The 17,931-nt window shown below is 51.2% G+C and overlaps 1 protein-coding gene across 4 annotated transcripts in view; it reads left to right on the plus strand.

Moving 5' to 3' along the window:
* The window catches only part of LMF1 (lipase maturation factor 1), a 146,860-nt gene that overhangs the window by 59,177 nt on the left and 69,752 nt on the right, over nucleotides 1–17,931 (plus strand). For all 4 annotated transcript variants that reach the window (XM_068207261.1, XM_068207260.1, XM_068207264.1 and 1 more), the window contains one exon: nucleotides 639–704. In XM_068207261.1, coding sequence (XP_068063362.1) covers nucleotides 639–704 — 66 coding nt within the window. The remainder of the gene's footprint in view (nucleotides 1–638; nucleotides 705–17,931) is intronic.

Here is a 17,931-nt window from a genome sequence, read left to right on the forward strand (position 1 = left end):
TACCTGCTGGTCCAGCCTCTAACCTGAGCTGGGGCAGAGCTGTCAGCAGTGCAGCCAGCTGTGTTTGGGGCTGGCAGCTTCCTTCCCCTGCCCCTCTTTTGTTTCTCTAATTATTTTAATTGCATCTCTGTGTCCAGCTCCGTGTCCCCACCTGGCTCCATGTCCCCATCCCCAGCTCCATGGCTCTGCTCCCTTTTCCACAGGCAGCAGAGGTGGCTTTGCCCGAGGGAAACAGTTGGGTTTGGATGTCAAAATCCTGAATCTTGCTGGGTTTTGTCTCTTATCCCAGGGGCAGAGCCTGATTTTTCCTATTGCTGCTTCCCAGGGATTCTGGAAGCTATGCCAGGAGCCCTGTGTTGCTCAGACCTGAGCAGAGGCTCAGTTGTGGCTGAGGCTTCTTCCTGGAAGGGGAATTTGGCATATTCCACAAGGATTTATGTCACATTTTTAGTAACCAGGCAGTGGGATGAGTCAGATCCATTGTGTTCCCTTAGGAAGCACAACTGGACCCGGGCTGTGGATGTGCCGTGGGTCTCATTCAACCTCTGCAGTTTAACCACAGAAGTCGGCACCTTGAGACACAAAACAAAGTAAAATAAAATAATTGTGACAGTATTTTTGCCCTTTGTCCCCCCCAGGGCCTGATTAAAATCCGAGGAGATCGCTGCTGGAGAGAACTAACTTGCATGGATTATCACTACGAGGTGAGTGATGTGCACACAAAACCTCATTTCTCTTGTCTGCTTTTCTTTTGTAAAATAATTTCCCCCAACCTTTCCTCTCCTGCCAGGCAGCTCTCCATGTTTTCCCTCTTTATCCCAGACTCTGGCAGCCAGGCCATGTCCCTGTGCCAGCTGGGTGATGCTGTTTTTCCCAACCACAGTCCTCAAAGACCAATTTCTCTCCTTCCCTCCCCTCCCCATCGTGGATCCAGGAGCAAACCTGAGCTTTGCTGAGAACTTCCACTGTAAATCTGCTGCAGGGCAGGGAAAGGAGAAAAGAGAAAGGAGGTTTTTGGTGGTGCTGTTCCTGCTTACACCCCCAAAAGGTGGCCATTTGACAGGAACAGAGCATCCCTGTGCTCTCCAACATGCCGAGCAGATCCTTGGCAGTTCAGAACTCCGTGGGTTTATCTTTTTGACATCTGTTGCAGTGATTATGTTGCATTTTAATTATAAATTTGGGGGTTTTGCTGGCTCTGGGTTCGTCTCCTCTCTGATTACAGAGGCAAACTCGGCTCCCCTTCTCTCCTCGCCTCTATTTTTACATTTGAGTTTTATATAAATGGTGGTAAAAAGGAAAATGTTGCATCCAGTGATGTTCCCAGGGTGAGAAGCTCTGGGTTGGTGAAGGGAATGGTCCTGAAGGAATATTCCCTTCCCTGGATTCACCCCACAGCCACTGCCGGTTATAATGTCTCTGCTCTGGAATCTGTGGCCATCAAATATTAGGGAATACAAGTCTGATGAGGAGGAGCTGGGGAAGGGGCTCAGCCTGGAGAAAAGGGGGATCAGGGGGAATTTCTGGCTCTGCACAGCTCCTGCCAGGAGGGGACAGCCAGGGGGGTCACGCTCTGCTCCAGAGGACAGGAGGAGAGGGAACAGCCTCAGGCTGGGCCAGGGAGGTTTAGGTTGGATATTTAGGGAAAATTCCTTCCCTAAAAGAGTGGTCAGGCATTGGAAGGGCTGCCCAGGGCAGTGGTGGAGTCCCCATCCCTGGAGGTGGCCAAAACCCCCGTGGGTGTGGCACTGGAGGACATGGTGATGAACGTGGCTGGTGTTGCTGTTGTTAAAGGGCTTTTCCAACTTTACAGTTCATTACTTCATGAAATAAGATTTTGCAGGTCCAAAAGGCTCTTGTTTGCCTTCTCAGCTTTAACTCTCCTTTTCTGTGTGGCTCTCACTTACTTTCACTGGGGTTCCCCCTCAGTGTGTCCAAAGGCTGCTGCTCCTCGGCTCTCGCACAGCACCAAGGATCCAACTTCATCCCCAGTAAAACCTGGGATGAAAAGCCCCTTCAGTGCTGTCCTTCTAATCCTCAGCATGGGGGTGGCTGCAGTAAATTTTCCACTTTTCCTGGCACCTGGCAGCACTCCGGGAAAATGCAGCTCCCAGCCAGCCCCCGGCCAGCTCCAGCGCTGACCCCAGCCCACAACAATCAGCCCCAATAATCCCAGCTCCCCCAGATCAATCCCAGCATCATTCCTGGAGCCCAGAGGGATAATTGAGACCATTCCTGTCAGATCCATAAGGCAGGATCCCCAGCCTGTGCAAGTAATTGGGACCTGGGGCAGGGGCAGATCTCGTTATCAATATCAATTATTGTAATCCCCACAAAAGAGGCTGCAAGAAAAGGAAAATGAAAGAGGCCAAACTTTGTCCACCAGCAATAATGGAACAAAAAAACCTAAAGGCTGGGATTCACCTGCTGGTTTCAGCCAGAGGGAGGGAGAAAAGGGGGCAGCTGAAGGTACCTCTGGGAAGGAGGGAGGGAGCCGGGAATCTGCTCGTAATTAGGATGATAAAAGTGGGGATTGGAGCAGGTCAGGGATGGATTTTGGGCCAGATGGGTTGTGCTGAGATGTATGTTGGCCACCCCAGCTCTCCTGCTCCAGCACGAGCTGCATCCAAGATCTACATGGGCTCCTGTGCCAAGAGAATTAATGGAAACACATGGCCTCCATCCCTGCCTGGACTATTTATTTGTAGTAGGACCTGCAGCTCTGCCCGTGGAAAAGAACATTTCCACTTTTGTCAGGAATTGTGCATGGGATGGACCAGTGGTGTTATGGTTAAATGGGTCATTTTCCCTTCCTCCTTCCCTTCTGGTGTGCAGGGCCTTCATCCCAGCCTTGCTGGGGCTCTGCTCCTCACTGAGGGCTCTCTGTGTGATTTGGAGAGGGGAATGGCATGGTTGGCACAGGAGAGGGGTTTTCCTACCAGCCTGACGCTCCTGGGTCCCTCAGGAGGAGATGGGCTCCAGGAAGTGTGGTAGGGAATTCTGCTGGAGCTGGAGAAGACTTTGCTGCAGCACCAGGCACAGCTTTGGCACGTGGAAACTGCCTGGCATGAGGCTTGGGGGATTAATGGTGCCTGTGGGTGCCAGGAGCCCCAAACTCTAATCCCAGCTTGGCAAGACACCACAAACAGGGAATTTTGCCTCCTTCTCCATGGATTTCTGTGCTGTCCAGGCCAGGGGCTCCAAGGTGAGGACATGGTTTGCACCTGGAGTGGCTGTGGGATGGGATCCCAGTCCCTGTGGTGTCCTGCAGCTTCATGTGTCCACATCACCACATCCAGATGGACACACCTGGCTGGCACCTGGCAGGAGAAGTCCTGGAATCTGCCTTCCATGGGTTTATTTATCCCTCCTCGGGGGTTGCTGTTGTTTCACTGTGGTTAGAGGGCTCTTTGCCCTGCAAGAAATGCCAGGAAAGGGGAGTTTTCCCTCAGTGGAAGCTGTTCCTGGTGCAGCTGCCGCAGGGAGAAAGCTGCTCATGGTCTCAGGTCTGCTTGGCATCAGGATTATTCAGATTAATCTGCTGTGGGCACCAGGCTTGACAAAATCCACGAGCAAGGATTGCAGGCTGGAGCTGGAGCTCCGCTTCCACTGGAGCCTCTGGCACAGATCCCACGGTGCCTGGGACACCCATCCCACGGTGCCTGGGACACCCACCCCACCTGAGCGTGTCCCCCTGTCCCTGCCTGCCCCAGAGGGGTCATTCCCAGAGCCCAAGAGCTCCATCCCACAGCCACTCTGGGAAAATCTGCCTTGGAAGGTTCTGAGCCGCTCCAGGCCGTTTCTGGAGCTCGCAGGACATCTCCCAGGTGGGCTGGAGCAGCTTTCCAGCCCCTCTTAGGAGGCACCAGGTCTGAGCCAGGATGAGGATGGGGATGGGGGAGCACCTCCCCCTCCCCAGGGCCTCACCATTGCCTTGTTCCAAGCTTTGTCTGGGAGTGCAGCCTGGCTGGCACGGGCACAGCAGAGCAAATCCCCTCGGGTAAGAGCCAGGCTGGAAAATCCCACAGCCCTGCAGAGCTCCCTCTGCCCACATCTCCTGGCACGGAGCAGCTTTGGTGGCACAGGCAGGAGAGGGAGCATTTCTGACCCCAGCCACTCCAGAAGGAGCCTTTGGATGCTGGTGGAGGTTTTGGCAGAGCAGTTCAGATAATCAAAGGGGTTTTGGGATGGGCAGGCCCTGCGCGGTCTCGTCTCTCCTGTCCCACCAGGGAGGTGCTCGGGGTGGGATGCAATCCAGTGATGCATTTTTCCTACTGGCTGCCAAACTGCTGCTGCTGCTGTTTAATTCCAGACAGATATCTTGGAAAATCCAGCCACCAACTGGTGGGAGCAGCTGTGGGAGCAGCTGCTGGGGCAGGAGCCCTGCTGGGCACCGAACCCACGCCGAGCTGCTGGACACAGCCATGGGTCCCTCCTGAGGGACCTCACTGACCTGTCCCAGCACAGGAGGGACATGGAGGGGCTGGAGCACGTCCAGGGAGGGGAATGGAGCCCCAGGAGGGGCTGAGGGAGCTGGGAAAGGGGCTCAGCCTGCAGAAAAGGGGGATCGGGGGGAATTTTTGGCTCTGCACAGCTCCCTGGCAGGTGGGGACAGCCAGGGGGTGATAAGGGACAGGAGGAGAGGGAAGAGCCTCAGGGCCAGGGAGATTTAGATGGGATGTTTGAGAAAATTCCTTCCCTAAAGGGGTGGTCAGGCATTGGAAGGGCTGCCCAGGACAGTGGTGGAGTCCCCATCCCTGGAGGTGACCAAAACCCACCTGGATGTGGCACTTGGGGACATGGGCCTGGGGTGACCACGGTGGTGCTGCTGGGAATGTTGGACTCGATTTCCTTAATGGTCTTTTCCTACCCGAATTGATTTTCTGAGGCAAAGGGATAAAGGGAAAGCAAAACTAAACCCCACTCCTGGAGCAAGGAATCTCGGTCAGAGTTGGAAGTGAGATCCAGGATTTGCTTCCCTGCAGGGGCTTGGGATGGGTTGGTCACCACAAAGCAGCAAAGTCTGGAGGATTTCACTGAGCTCTGCTTAATCCCAGCCCCGTTTTAGCTCCAAAAGTGTCGCTGCTGCTGAGAAAAGCTTCACTCCGTCCCCAAGACCCTGCACAGCCACTCGTGAAGGGGACAGATTGTCCCGAAGTGCTGTGGAAGTGCTGCTCCCAAGCAGAGGCTGTCAGAGCTGCAGCCCCAGCTCCTGGAGAAGCTCTGCATGAAGCACAATGGCTTTTGTGCCTAATTAGGTCTTGCTGACTGATAGCTGTGCTGATAAGGGCGATAAGGAAGCTCAAACTGCTCCTTAACCGCCTCTTCATTCCTTTTCTCCCTCCTCTCCCCTGGATTAGACCTCGTTAAGCTTTTCATCCAGCTTTTTCCGAGCCATTATGAAACGAAAAGTAAATAATATTTAGCAATCTGTTGGGATGAATCAGAAAATGAGCTGCTTTTATGAGCCCGGATGGCTCAGGGTGGGCTTCGTTCCAACAGTTTGCATGGCTGGGAGGGAAAATGTTCCTAGCAGGGAAAGCAGGTGCTCAGATTTCGTGCTGAAAATTCTGAAGTTGCAAATTCAGACGAGGGAAGTGGTGCTGAATTAAACAGAAAACAATAATTATTAAAGGAAAGTCACCACGTGAATAATTTTGAGGATCTTTTTATTAATAATTATATTAAAGAATATTTATGGAGCATCCTAAGTTTGCAGTGCTTGGACCTGTGCCAGGGCCTCAGCACCCTCACAAAATTTAGGATTCCTTCCTAAATTTAATTAAATGCAGAATAATTTGTGTCTCTTCTCCTTCCTTCGTGCAGGGTGTGAACTTGGAGGCTTTTGCTGGTGGATTTTGCTGGTTCTAGCTCAGGGCTGTGTCCGAGTCTGGCACAAGAGGCAGCCTGGACGTGGGGAGATGTCCCAGATTTCCCCAAAAGTCATGAGAAGGGTTTGGGGAAGTCCAGCAGCCTCTGCCTTGCAGGGCTCAGGGGGAGCTGGACACGTGGCTGAGAGCTCAGGGCCACTTCTGAGAGCTGGCCATGGGATTTGGAGCCTGGAACAGGAAAAGCCATCCACTGGAAGCTGTGTTTCCATGAAAACAGGAGGGAGGTGAGCTGTGCTCCATCTCTGCCCTCATGGGACAGCTCTGAGGAGGAACCAAAGCTGCTGTTGATGAGTTCTAGCCAAGGAGAGCAAGGAGGGAGCAAAGTTCTGCCCGTGGGGGGCTGTAAATGCAGTTTATTTCCATCTCCTGGGGCAAAAGCAAACTGCTCTTTGAGTCAAGGTGACTGATACCAAAGGAAGAACACACTGGTGCTCAGCTGTTTGGTTTGTTTTTGGTTTTTTTCCTTCCCATTTGGTCAGAAGTTTTGAGAATTGACCTTTCCAGAGGCAGAATGGCAAAACCACTTGTCTTTATTCCCATGTCTCCAAGGGCTGCTTGGGGGGGATTGGAAGCTGAGGATTTGGGGCTCTCTGCTGGGTTTTGGGGAGTTCCAGGAGGCTGGAGGAAGGGCCAAGGGCTGAGCTGGCCTGGGATCAAGGAAATAATGAGATCCATCACAGGGTAAGTGCTTGGAGCAATAATATTGGCAGATAAATGTCAGCAGGACATCAAAAGCTTATTAGGCTGTATCTGGACTTTGTATGGGGCTCTGCAAGAAGAGCTTGATCTCAGAGAGCTTTCCAGATGAATCCCAGGTCTCTGACATGGATTCAAGGGATCTTTGAGTGCAGTTTGCTGGAAAGGTTTGTTCTTCCCAAGGCTGGGTTGGCTCTGCTCTTCTGAAGGTGCCCATCACTTGGAAAAAAGAGGGAGCGAAGGCTTTAAGAGTGGGATTTGGGCTTGGCTTGGAGGATCTGCCGCGCTGGGTTTGCACAGGTCGGGTTTGCTGGCAGAGATTCAGGGATGTCACTTCCAGCTGAGCCCTTCTGGGAAGGAGTCCTGGATTCCCAGGGTTTGGAAGTGCTGCGGAAATGGGCACTGAAATGAGCACAGAAAACGAGGGCTGAGCTCTCCGAGCAGTGAATTCCCAGAAGTGTAACCACCCTGGTGGAGTTGCAGTTTTAGGAGACAGAATGATAAATACTGACGGTGATGCCCAGTTAGGCCGGGTTTAAAAAGTGGGAAGGAATTCCAGGGCTCAAAGGATGTGCCGGAAGAACGAGGTGATTGATAACGCCGGCCTGAGGCAGAACTAAAGCAGATTTATGCAGGGATGTGGTGGGGGATATTTTATTCCAAGCAGAGCAGGCAGGGAAGCAGCTTTCCAGAGGCAGGTCCTGGTGGGAGCAGGGCTTTGCTGTCGGGCAGGGCTGGGGCAGGATCAACCTCGTGTTCCCGGAGCACCAAACGCAGCAGGCGGGTGGGAGGTGAAGTCCCAACACCCCAAAATCAGCATCAGCTTTGTGTGCAGGGGGTCCAGGACCCTGGCAAGGGAATTCAGGAGAAAGGGGGAGGAGTGTCTGGTCAGAGAATTTATCAAAATAAAAAGGTGGAGCTGCAGATCAGCCTCAGAAAACAGCCCCAGGTTGTTTGGATTCGGGAAGTCAGGCCTGCTGGAGGAAATGGGAGGTAGGGCAGGTGCTGAGGGAGAAACTTCCCAAAGGAGAATCCTGGCACAATGGAGTGCCAGGACACAGGGAATGGCTGCCCGCTGTCAGAGGGCAGGGTAAGATGGGTATTGGGAAGGAATTCCTGGCTGGGATGGAATTCCCTGAGAAGCTGTGGCTGCCTCTGGATCTCTGGAAGTGTCCAAGGCCAAGTTGGAGAAGCCTGGGATAGTGGAAGGTGTCCCTGCCATGGCAGGGGTGGCACTGGAGGAGCTTTAAGGTCCCTTCCAACCCAAACCATTCCAGAATTCCAAGTAAATTCTAAGTTCCAGTGATGATCCCAGCCAGACATGGCTTCCACGGGCAGTGGAGCACCAGGATTGGGGCAGGATTTCATTCCTCTCTTTGCTGCGCTTCAGATCTGCTTTTCTCTCTGTGATTCTTCACCAAAAGCATCTGTATTTGCCCAAAAACACCTCCTGGGCTTCCCCCTTTGCCACCCGAGCAGGTGGGTGGCACCTGCCCCTGGTGCCCCCCGTGGTTCCCTCAGCTTTCCACGACTCCCAGCAACACCAGCCCAAAGCAGGATAAAGCAGTGAGGGTTTCAGGGACATTTCCCCCCCGGGGAGGGTTTGGGGTATGGGATCAGCAGCAGAGCTGTCAGTCACTCTGCGTTGGGATTATGCCAATCCCCTCTCCAGCAGTAACACAATTCCTCTTCCTGGATTCTTTGCTGTTTTTCTTACGGATTTGTTTTAAGCCTGGTGAAAGCTTCCTGTACACCTATTGGATTTCATCTCTTCCTCACACGCTCCCACTGTTCCCAACCCGTTTACAGACCACCCAGGACCCTCCTCACTTCCCTTAAATACTCCCTTTTCCTCCCCACTCCGCGCATTTGGTCTGTTTCAATCCTAATCAGATTAATCCTCACGAGAGCCACTCCACCCTGCTCTGCCCCTGCACGTGGCTCTTGTCCTCCCTGGGCTGCTCCAGGGGCAGGAATGTTGGATCCCATCACCTCCCTGAGCCTCCCAGGGCTGTGGGGAATAGTGCACTGCTCCTGGAACGTGCAGGGCCCAGGAGGTTTGGCAGCTCGGAAGATAACACAGGCAAGGCTCTGGTAATTATTGAAATTATGGATTTCTGAGCCTGTTAATGGGGTGTTTCAAGAAATGCACAAAGAGAAGGAAGATGACAAATTTTGATGCTTTCTGGAAGACAGAAATGAGAGGGGGAAGTGGCAGAAGAGCATTTTCCAGTCTTTAGAAGAATGGTTTGGGTCGGAAGGGACTTTAAAGCCCGTTCAGTTCCAAACCCCTTCCACTATCCCAGGGTGCTCCAGCCTGGCCTTGGACAGGGATCCAGGAGCAGCCACAGCTTCTCTGGGAATCTGGGATCTCCCCACCCTCTCAGGGAAGGACTTTTTACCAGGTCTGGTTTTCCTCGTGCTTTAGGGAACAGAAAGGCCCAGGAGCCTCCTGGGCTGTTGTTGGCAGCTCCTTGATTTCTACGAAGGTGTCTTGGTCCTCATCCTCCAGTCTGGAGCCTTGGGGCCTCCAGACCTTGCCCAGGGCCCTCATCCCAATGTATCCAGCTCTGGATTCTCCCAGTGAGAACCTCTGGATCCACCTCTGGATTCTCCCAAGGGTCAGAGCTAATCCCCATAGCCAGGAGTAGAGTCATTTCCTCTCATCCATCCTGGCACTTAGGGACATTAAAGAATCTCTTTAGGGACATTAAAGAATCTCTTTAGGGATATTAAAGAATCTCTTTCCTGGTCTCCTCCTCAGCAGGTGCAGTTTGAGGAGAGTCGTTTTCCCCACCCATTCCCACCTTTCTCAGTGTTTGTAGGGAATTTTCCCTCGTTCCAGGTGCCTTGCCTCAGTTCTGCTGGAGGAGCTGCAATCCCAGTGGTGGATTGGGGTGCACATCCCTCCTTTTCCTTCTCTTTTTGGGATTTTCTTTTGGGAATAAATGTAATGACCAATCCCAGTTCTCTGGGTAACATTCCTGGCACAGATTCCAGAGCAGCTGTGGCTGCCCCATCCCTGGAGGTGTCCAAGGCCAGGCTGGATGGAGCTTGGAACAGCCTGGGACAGTGGAAGGTGTTGGGGTTGGAACTGGATGACTTTAAGGCCCCTTCCAGCACAAACCATTCCATTATAATATTTTTTTGTTGTGCACCAAAGGTTTTAAGCTCAGCTGGAATTGTCATTCCCCCAGAATAAAACAGGACCTGGCCAGGAGAAAATCCCACCATGGGCAGAACTTTAAAAATAGCTGAGCCCTTCCCTTTATTTGCATAGCTCCAATTTCCAGGTAATTTCTGCCACCTCCATACAATTCCCAGTGGTTTTAGCCTCTCCATGTTGGACATACCTTGACTGGAAGTGCAGCTCACAGGTTGTGTCACTTCAGTGATCACCTCAGATGGCCCGAGCCAATTCCCAGGCACATTTCCTTCCTCCCCAGAGACCAGGAAGAATTCCACATATTTCTCCAGGTTCTTTCCATCTTTCCGAGTACTCCAGTTCTCACATCAAGCCCTTGTAGCTCTGGAAAAAGAGCAGTCCAGGGTTGGGGGGTACAGGAACGAGTTAATTTGAAGTCTCTGCCGTGTTTTGCTCCAAAGTCGTGTGCGCCAAACTGACCTTTAATCTTGGAATATAAATCACTTTCCAGTCCTATTATTTCTAAAATCCTACAGGCTTGCGAATGCACAAAAGAAGCCTTTGTCTCTTATTAATTTAATTTATAGGTTAAAGTTTCAAATCAGTGGCAAGCACAAGCTGATTTACTGTGCACTGCAGGAATTGCTGTTCTGGGAAGCGCAGTGCTTGCTCCGCTGCCTCCGAACGGGGATGTGTAATTAGGAGCTTCTGTAATTAGATATAATGTCAGATAATTTGCTTATCGTTCTTGGGATGCATTCTCCAGAAAAGCTGGGAGGGGAACTCAGGGTGGATTAGCTCTTTCAAGCCTTAAAACTGCCCAGATCAGTAAAATCGTGTGTGGAACCATCCAGTCATCTCCTGTATGATGTCATTTGTGCTGCAGCAAAAACCAGCCACTTTGGGGATAAAATTCACATAAAAGCAGGAGGGAGCCTTTTCCCACCAGTTTAAAACAGGACAACACCCTTTCCTGTTTGTTTTGGGTTTTGTTGTTTTTGTTTCTTTAATTGGGAATTTTTAATTTTTAATAATTTTGAATCTATGAAATCCCTGTGTGGAGTCACATTGGTTTCTCTTCCCAGCCTTAGGAGTATTCCCATTTTCAGACCCATTTCTTCCACTTCCTGGGATTTCTACTTATGGAATTTTATAACCAAGTTTTCTAGTCTGCCTCCAAATAGCTCAAGACAAAGAAATAAAACTTTTTCCTAACCCTGCTGTCATTCCCCATTCCAGGGAGAAAGCTTTAACTCCTCCAAGCTCTCTCCAGAGGCTTTTCCCTCTTGACCAATTTACACGGAAAATAGGGATTGTGACTTGCTGCCCTTGCCAAGATCGTGGAAATATCTGTATTAAAAATGGCATTTCTCTTCCTCCTGCCCAGGAATTCACTGATCTGTGCTTTCCAAGGATCAGATCCTTCCTGTTCCCTCTCAGTCTCAGTGGCTGGAAGGGCTTTTCTGGCCTCAGCATTATTCAGGACACGTGACAGGACTGAGCTGGATGGTGCCCAGTCAGCCCAGGACAAGACTGGGTTTCCCACCCATGTTGGTCCCTCTGACTGGAACACAGGCTGGGCGGTGTCTGCAGTGCATCCATGGGTTTATGGACTCTGGCATGAGGAGAGGGAGTGCCCACCTTTCCCCAGGGCTGCCCTGGGCCGTGCTGGGGTTTCCCATCAGCTGCTGAGGGCATGGAATTAAAGCTTGGTGGGAGCAGGATTTCTTATCCCAGAGCCAAGGAGTTCCATGAACTCCCCTATTGTAAATGCAGGTGAACGTGGTGGGAAGGAATGCTGATGTGTGACTCCAGCTCAGAAGCTGGATGATTTCTTTATTATAACTGTGCTATACACATTAATGTACTATTTAAAGGAGACACTAAAACTACAAACCTGCTTTTCTAACTCCCATATCTCACTAACTAATAACTCGTGCCCCTCTCTGAGAGTGCAGCCACAGGTGGGTTGGATTGGCCATCAGCTCAAACAATCCTCACCAGAACCCAACCAAGCAATCACCCCAGGTGAACAATTCTCCAAACACATTCCACACGGGAAAAACAAGGAGCAGAAATGGAAATTGTTTTCTCTCTCTTCTCTCTGTGCTCCTCTATGAAAAAATCCTGAGAGGGAGAAGAATGTGCCTGCCACACTCCCCTTCCCTAAGAAAGGAGAACTCCTGGGGTCCTGCTGCTGGTTCTGCTCTTCCCACAGTGCAGTATTCCACACTGCTGGTGAGTTGGGACCAAAATCCCTTCTCCACCCCTCTCCTCCCCCAGGAATATCTCTGCTTTTATAACCCAAGGGTGTCAGGCCACCGCTGCTCATGCAGAGGAGAGAGCGGGGAGTCCTCAACCAGCAACTGCTGGAGCCCCTAAAATGTCCTGCAGGGCCACACTGAGGTCACCCCAAAGCTTCTCCTCTCCAGGTGAACAATCCCAGCTCTCCCAGCAGAGCTGCTCCATCCTGGAGCCTCCTCTGGACTGGCTCCAGCAGCTCCAGGTCCTTCCCCTCTGCAGCTGGGGTCTCACCTGAGCAGGCCAGAGGGACAAAACCCCCTCCCTGATCCCTGTTACCTGCTGAAGGAGCAGGAGTGTCCCCATGGAGGTGGCCCTGCTCCACGTGGGATCCATCAGGGCTGGTAAATCCTTAGGGCAGGAGTTGCCATGAGCAGTTTGTGAGCAGCCCACAGTAGAAATCATCGAATGTGTTATCCTTGGCCCCGAGGTGAAGAGGGGAATATTTTAATTCCAGGAGTTAATTACAATTTTAGCAGCCTGTGGGAGCTTGGCAGGTGATGTGAGACCCTGCCCTGCTCTGATCTCAGCTGAAGGATTGGGAACACCAGCACAGATGTGGGAATCCAGCAGCAGCAGGAAGGGGCTGGGAATGGTTTTGGGCTCTTTGTGTCGCTCGTTAATGATTTTTAGTGTAGCTGCCACAATTCTAAGTTGCTAAAAATCATCACAAAGGGTTTTTCCAGCAGCTCCAGCAGGAGCTCCCCATGGGCAGGGAGCAGGGTGGATCCTGAGCTCTCCAGCTGCCTTCCCTTCCCTGTCCCTCAGCAGCTGTGTTGGTAAACAGAGCTGATGGACACTTCCCTCCCTTTGAGCATTGAACCTGAACTCTCTGAGTGCACAGGGATTGACAGGAGGGAGTGGGAGCCAGGGAGAGCTCCAGGAACTCTCTGCTGTGCCAGGACAAGGGGAAGGGTAATTTAGGCACAGCTATCAAAGGCAGGTCTCAGAGCTGGTCAGACCTGACTTTCCTGATGAAACTTTGGGTTTATGCTGCAGACAGGAACTGGGTTTGAGACTTGCAGAGATTAAAGTTCAGGTGCTGGTGCCTCTCCAGATTCCTGCACCCCATGGGCAGGGACACCTTCCACTGTCCCAGGTGGCTCCAAGCCCTGTCCAGCCTGGCCTTGGGCACTGCCAGGGATCCAGGGGCAGCCACAGCTGCTCTGGGCACCTGTGCCAGGGCCTGCCTGCCCTCCCAGCCAGGAATTCCTGCCCAGTATCCCATCTGACCCTGCCCTCTGGAAGTCTAAACCCATTTATCCCTGGCTTTGCCCTGTTTAGTGTCTGTATTTGTATCCTGTAGGAATTTTTGGGTCTTGCTCTCCTTCCAAGCTGGAATAACTGAAGAGTGACCCAGGGGAGCAGGGATTTCCCTCACTCCTGGCTCAGCACCATCTCCTGTTTGATCCTCCAGGGATGAATCCAGGTTTCCTGTCCTGTGCTCCTGCCAGGCTGCATCTCCCTCCCAGAGCCCTTTTTTGGGCAAGAATCCAGGATTTTAGTGGGATTGCCTCAACATCACCCATGGAGTGATGTTTAACTGCCAGTCAGGATGTTCCTAACTTCTCCTGGATGTCTGATGTTTCCTCTCCTCCAGGATTTTATCTGTCACCTACACGGGAGCCGTTGGGGTGGGGGTTTCTGGGGGAGCCTCTGGAATTCCTCTGGCTCTTTGCTTCCATTTGCACCCTGCACTGAAGGAAAAGTTCCCTTTAGGATAGGACAGGATGGGTTACACACACTCCTCCATGGAGGAACAAAGGGCTGCCTGTTACATGGATAAAGGCTGGGAGGTGATGCTGCAGACAGGGGAATTTTGGGATGCATTTCGGGATCCAGTTCACATTTTAGGGGTGTGAACAGCAATAAGAACATTGCAATAAAACAGGACACAAACTATGCTGAAATACAGGGATAAATGGGATGATAAATGCCAGGAATCTGGCTGCAGTGGAGTTTGTAGGGAGCCAGTGGGTTGGGAAGGCTGAGGGGGCAGTGGGGTCAGGGGGTCACTGCTGCCCTGGGGCTGTGCCAGGGCCTGGGAGCAGCTGTGCCCCTGCTCCAGAGGCTGCATGGATTCCTCCACTTCCATGGAATCTCTCACTGCTGATCCTAATTCACATCTCTCTACCAGATTCAGGAATTTTTTTTTTTGTGCTGCTGCTTAAAGGTGGTGACCAAAACAGGGTGAAATCCCTTTGGTTTTTAGCTCAAATGTAATCATTTAGCCAGATCCTCAGGGAGAACTTTAGGTTTGCCTTTCCCTGAGTTGTCCCAGGAGCTCCTTGGAACATCCAGGAGCCTTTTATTGCATTTTTGGCCCCATTCCCTGCAATGGTGGAGCCAATCCCTGTGGTTTCTGTGGCAGGAGAGCCCTTTGTAGGGTGTGCTGTGACATTCCCAGACTAAACCCCTAGATACCCATACTCTGATGAATTTCCCTGGAGGTTTTTAGTCCACCTCCTTTTTTAGGGCCTGCTGGAGATTCCAGGCAGGAACTTTTATCCTGGAGTAGTGGATGAAATTATTAAGTTTGTTTCTCCTGTAAAAGAAGAGCTGCCTTTCATCCCAAAAAACAGAGAATTGACTTCTTTAGATCTCCTCCTCCTCTTACTCTGGTCCTTCCTTCATCCATGGATCTCGTTGCCACTTCCCAAGTCCTGGTTTCCTGAAAATGATCCCCATTTTTCCAGCTGGCAGATTGGAGCCCAAAGTGATGCCAGACCTTGGGTTTGGGAAAGGGGAACAAGGACCATCAAATCCCAGGAGCTGGCTTCGGGTGTGGAACCAGGAGTTTCCACAATGCCTGATGTCGTCATGAGTCCATGCTGGGAGGGTGCCAGCCCATGGGAATATTGGATTTTTATCCAAATATTTAACTTTTAGCCAAAATTTGCTCTCCTAAAAGCATCTTGGGAAGGATTCCTTGCTGGGAAATTTCTTCATCCCAGTCCTGAGCATGCCATGGGTGTGTCAGAGTTACGGTGTCAGTGGACAGTAATGAACTCATCATTTAATATTCCACATTTTTAGTGGTTTTGTGGCTTTGGAGAGCCCAAACCCATTAAAAATTAAAAACCACCCAGAGCTCCTGGATTCCTGATTTTTGTCATTGTAACCCGTTAGGAAAACTTGCTGCAGGATTTGCTTTACCTGTCGAAAGAATTTATTATAGAAGATATTGAGAGCTTTGTCTTGTTTCGTTTACAGATTTCATGGGATAAATCACATCCATGGTCCAGGACCACGGATGTGTGGCTGTGACAGCAGCTGGTTTTGATAAACTCCAAAATGTCCCTCTCAAGTAAACGAAACACAAATTTCACCCAGCAATTCCACATCGGCCTTTTCATTCCCTTCCCTTCCCTTCCTTTCCCTGCAAGCTGGAATTTGATTTTATTGCTTGAGATTTAGCAGAAATGTAATACTTTATCTCCTTCTGAACCATCCCTCCCAGGCCCAGCATTCCTCTGGCTGGATTTGGGGTTCCAAGCACGGCTGATGTTTTGCCAGATTGATGTTGCTCCGTGCCTGAGTTTCGGGGATGGTTTAAACTTTTGAAGTTTGCCCAAAAATGTGCTTTATGTTGAGCTGTCTGGCAGGAGAGGCCTCTCCTTTTCCATTTTTCGTTTAAAGCAGCCTTTGGAGAGCCCAAAACCATCAGGAGTTGCTCATCTCCCCAAATTCCAGGTCAGGCCTGCAGCGGGATCTGCTCATTCCATGGGGATCCAAGGCTTATCTTTATGGAAAGAAAGGAATTCCGAGGCACTTTGTGGTTCCCAGCTGAGCACTTGCTCTGCTCTGCAGTGGGGTTGGGGTATTCCCCCTTTTCCAGTGACAGGAATTCCATCTGCAGCTCTGGTGTCATAAACCCTTCCATGTGGGAGAGCTCTGACAGTCCAGGACAGGGCTTTGATGGATCTCGGGATCGTGGGGTTAAAACCAAATCTGTGCTGCTGGAGAAGGAAAACCTGGCACAGGTGGGAGGGGAGCCGGGCTTGGAGGGGGTGTGGGGTGGCTGAAATCCTGGGAATGCTGAGGTGCCATGGAGCTGATGCCAGTGGAAGCCTGGTGGGGCAGGGACGTTGATGTGGGATGAGGAGGAGGATGCAGAGCTGGAGGAACCAGGAATTTCAGCTCTCGTGCCTTTGGCACAGTGCGTCCACGAGGTAGAGAGAGCTGGGAAGGCGTTGGGGCTGTCAGAGCCTTCAGGAGCTGCCACAGGAGCTTCTCCTGGATGGGACCAGATCCCAGAGATCCTGCTGGTGCCTTGAGAGGCTGCCTGGAGCAGAGGCTGGGCAGGGTTAAAGAATAAAGCAGGGATTTATGAAAAGGCCTCCAAGGATGCACCTTGGGCAGTGCAAGGGCCCGGCTGTGGCTACACCCAGGATGGGCCCTGGGTCAGCAGTTCTCACACTTTTCTAAGTTTTGGTCCATTTCCATGTTGGGGTTCATTGCCCAATTCCAGCTCAGGTGATGCAGTCCCACCCTCCCAGGCTGCTCTCCTCCATTCCCTGGTGTTTGCACTTCTTGGGGCTGGAGCTGCAGCGGTGTCCTTGGTTCTGGGGCTGGAAAAATGCAGGACATGAATTTGTAGAGAAACATTTGTAGAGAAATAGGAATTTCTGGAGAAAGGGGCATTGTTGAGAGAGAGATGGAACCAGAAACAAGTTTCAAAGGATGGCCTTGCAAATAAGACTTAGATACTTCAGAGAAATAGAGCTATGAAAGATGCATTGGAGTAGGACCCACGAGGGGTAATTTTAGATTTTTAACTTTAGGGCATCTACAGCATAGTATAGCAAAAGATGATAGGCCAAGAAAAGCTTATAATATAATTAAGAGATAGCTGGCTTCTGATTGTGATGGCGTGAATTATAACATCTCTATGGTCTCACCCTTCAGATGAGACTGAAAACAGAATAAAAGTTTTTAAACGCCTCTCAGTTACCCCATCTCTGGGTTAGAAAAGGGCTTAATCCGACAAAAAAGGATTGTTCTGTGTGACTGAGCTGTGAGGAGAACTTCAAATGGAGTTCAGAGTTACAAACCAATGCAGTCCAGAATCTGGAAACCACGAAAGCTCAAACTTAAGGCACCAGAGCTGCTCCTGCAGAGCCCCTGGCTTGGGCTGGCTCTGGGAGAGACATCCCAGAGCACTGGAGCATCCCAAACCCTCCCTCTGGGACGGGGAAAGGCCTCTGCTGGCTTTTGTCGAGCTAAACCAGGGATTTGTGGAAAACTTCCCAGTTTCTTTGGAGGCTTCACGTTGGTCTTCTCCTTGGAAAGAGCTTCTGGGTTGCAGAAGTTGGTTTGTGAGAGGCAAACTCTGCTCCAGCAGCTGTCAAACCATGAATTTATTTTACATTATCCAACACGGTTGATCCTGGTCTTTTAGACACCACCCCATGGAATTCCCCCCGGATGTTAAAGCTGTGGACACAAACTCTTGGCTTTAGGGTTTCTTTCCAGCCCCAGGGTGCTCCGGGAATGTCTTTTGTTCCTTTAAATTAAAATGGGGCCGTTTCTGTGGCAGGCCCTGGGCCCTGCCGTGGGAGGCTTGGGGTGGGTGGAAGAATGTCCCCATTATTGCCAGGCCCTCGTGTCCTTTGCAGGGACAGGAGGAGGAGGGAACAAGGGCTTCACCCCAGCGTTATCGAGGTGCTGTCACATTTTTGGGGAGTTTGGCTCTGCTGTGAAGGTCCCCAACTCCCCACGGGCACGCTGGCAGCAGCTCCGACTGTGGTGGGTTTGGTGAATTATTTTCATGTGGAAATCTGTGCTGGGGTGTAGAAACAACAGCTTTTCCTTTTCCAGTTAAAAAAAAAAAAGAAACAACCCACAGTGTTGTTTATTCCTGTGGTTTTTGTCCAGGAACTCCGGGCATCTCCTGCC

This window comes from Anomalospiza imberbis, chromosome 16, assembly GCF_031753505.1.
Source record: "Anomalospiza imberbis isolate Cuckoo-Finch-1a 21T00152 chromosome 16, ASM3175350v1, whole genome shotgun sequence".
Classification (NCBI taxonomy): Eukaryota; Metazoa; Chordata; class Aves; order Passeriformes; family Viduidae; genus Anomalospiza; species Anomalospiza imberbis.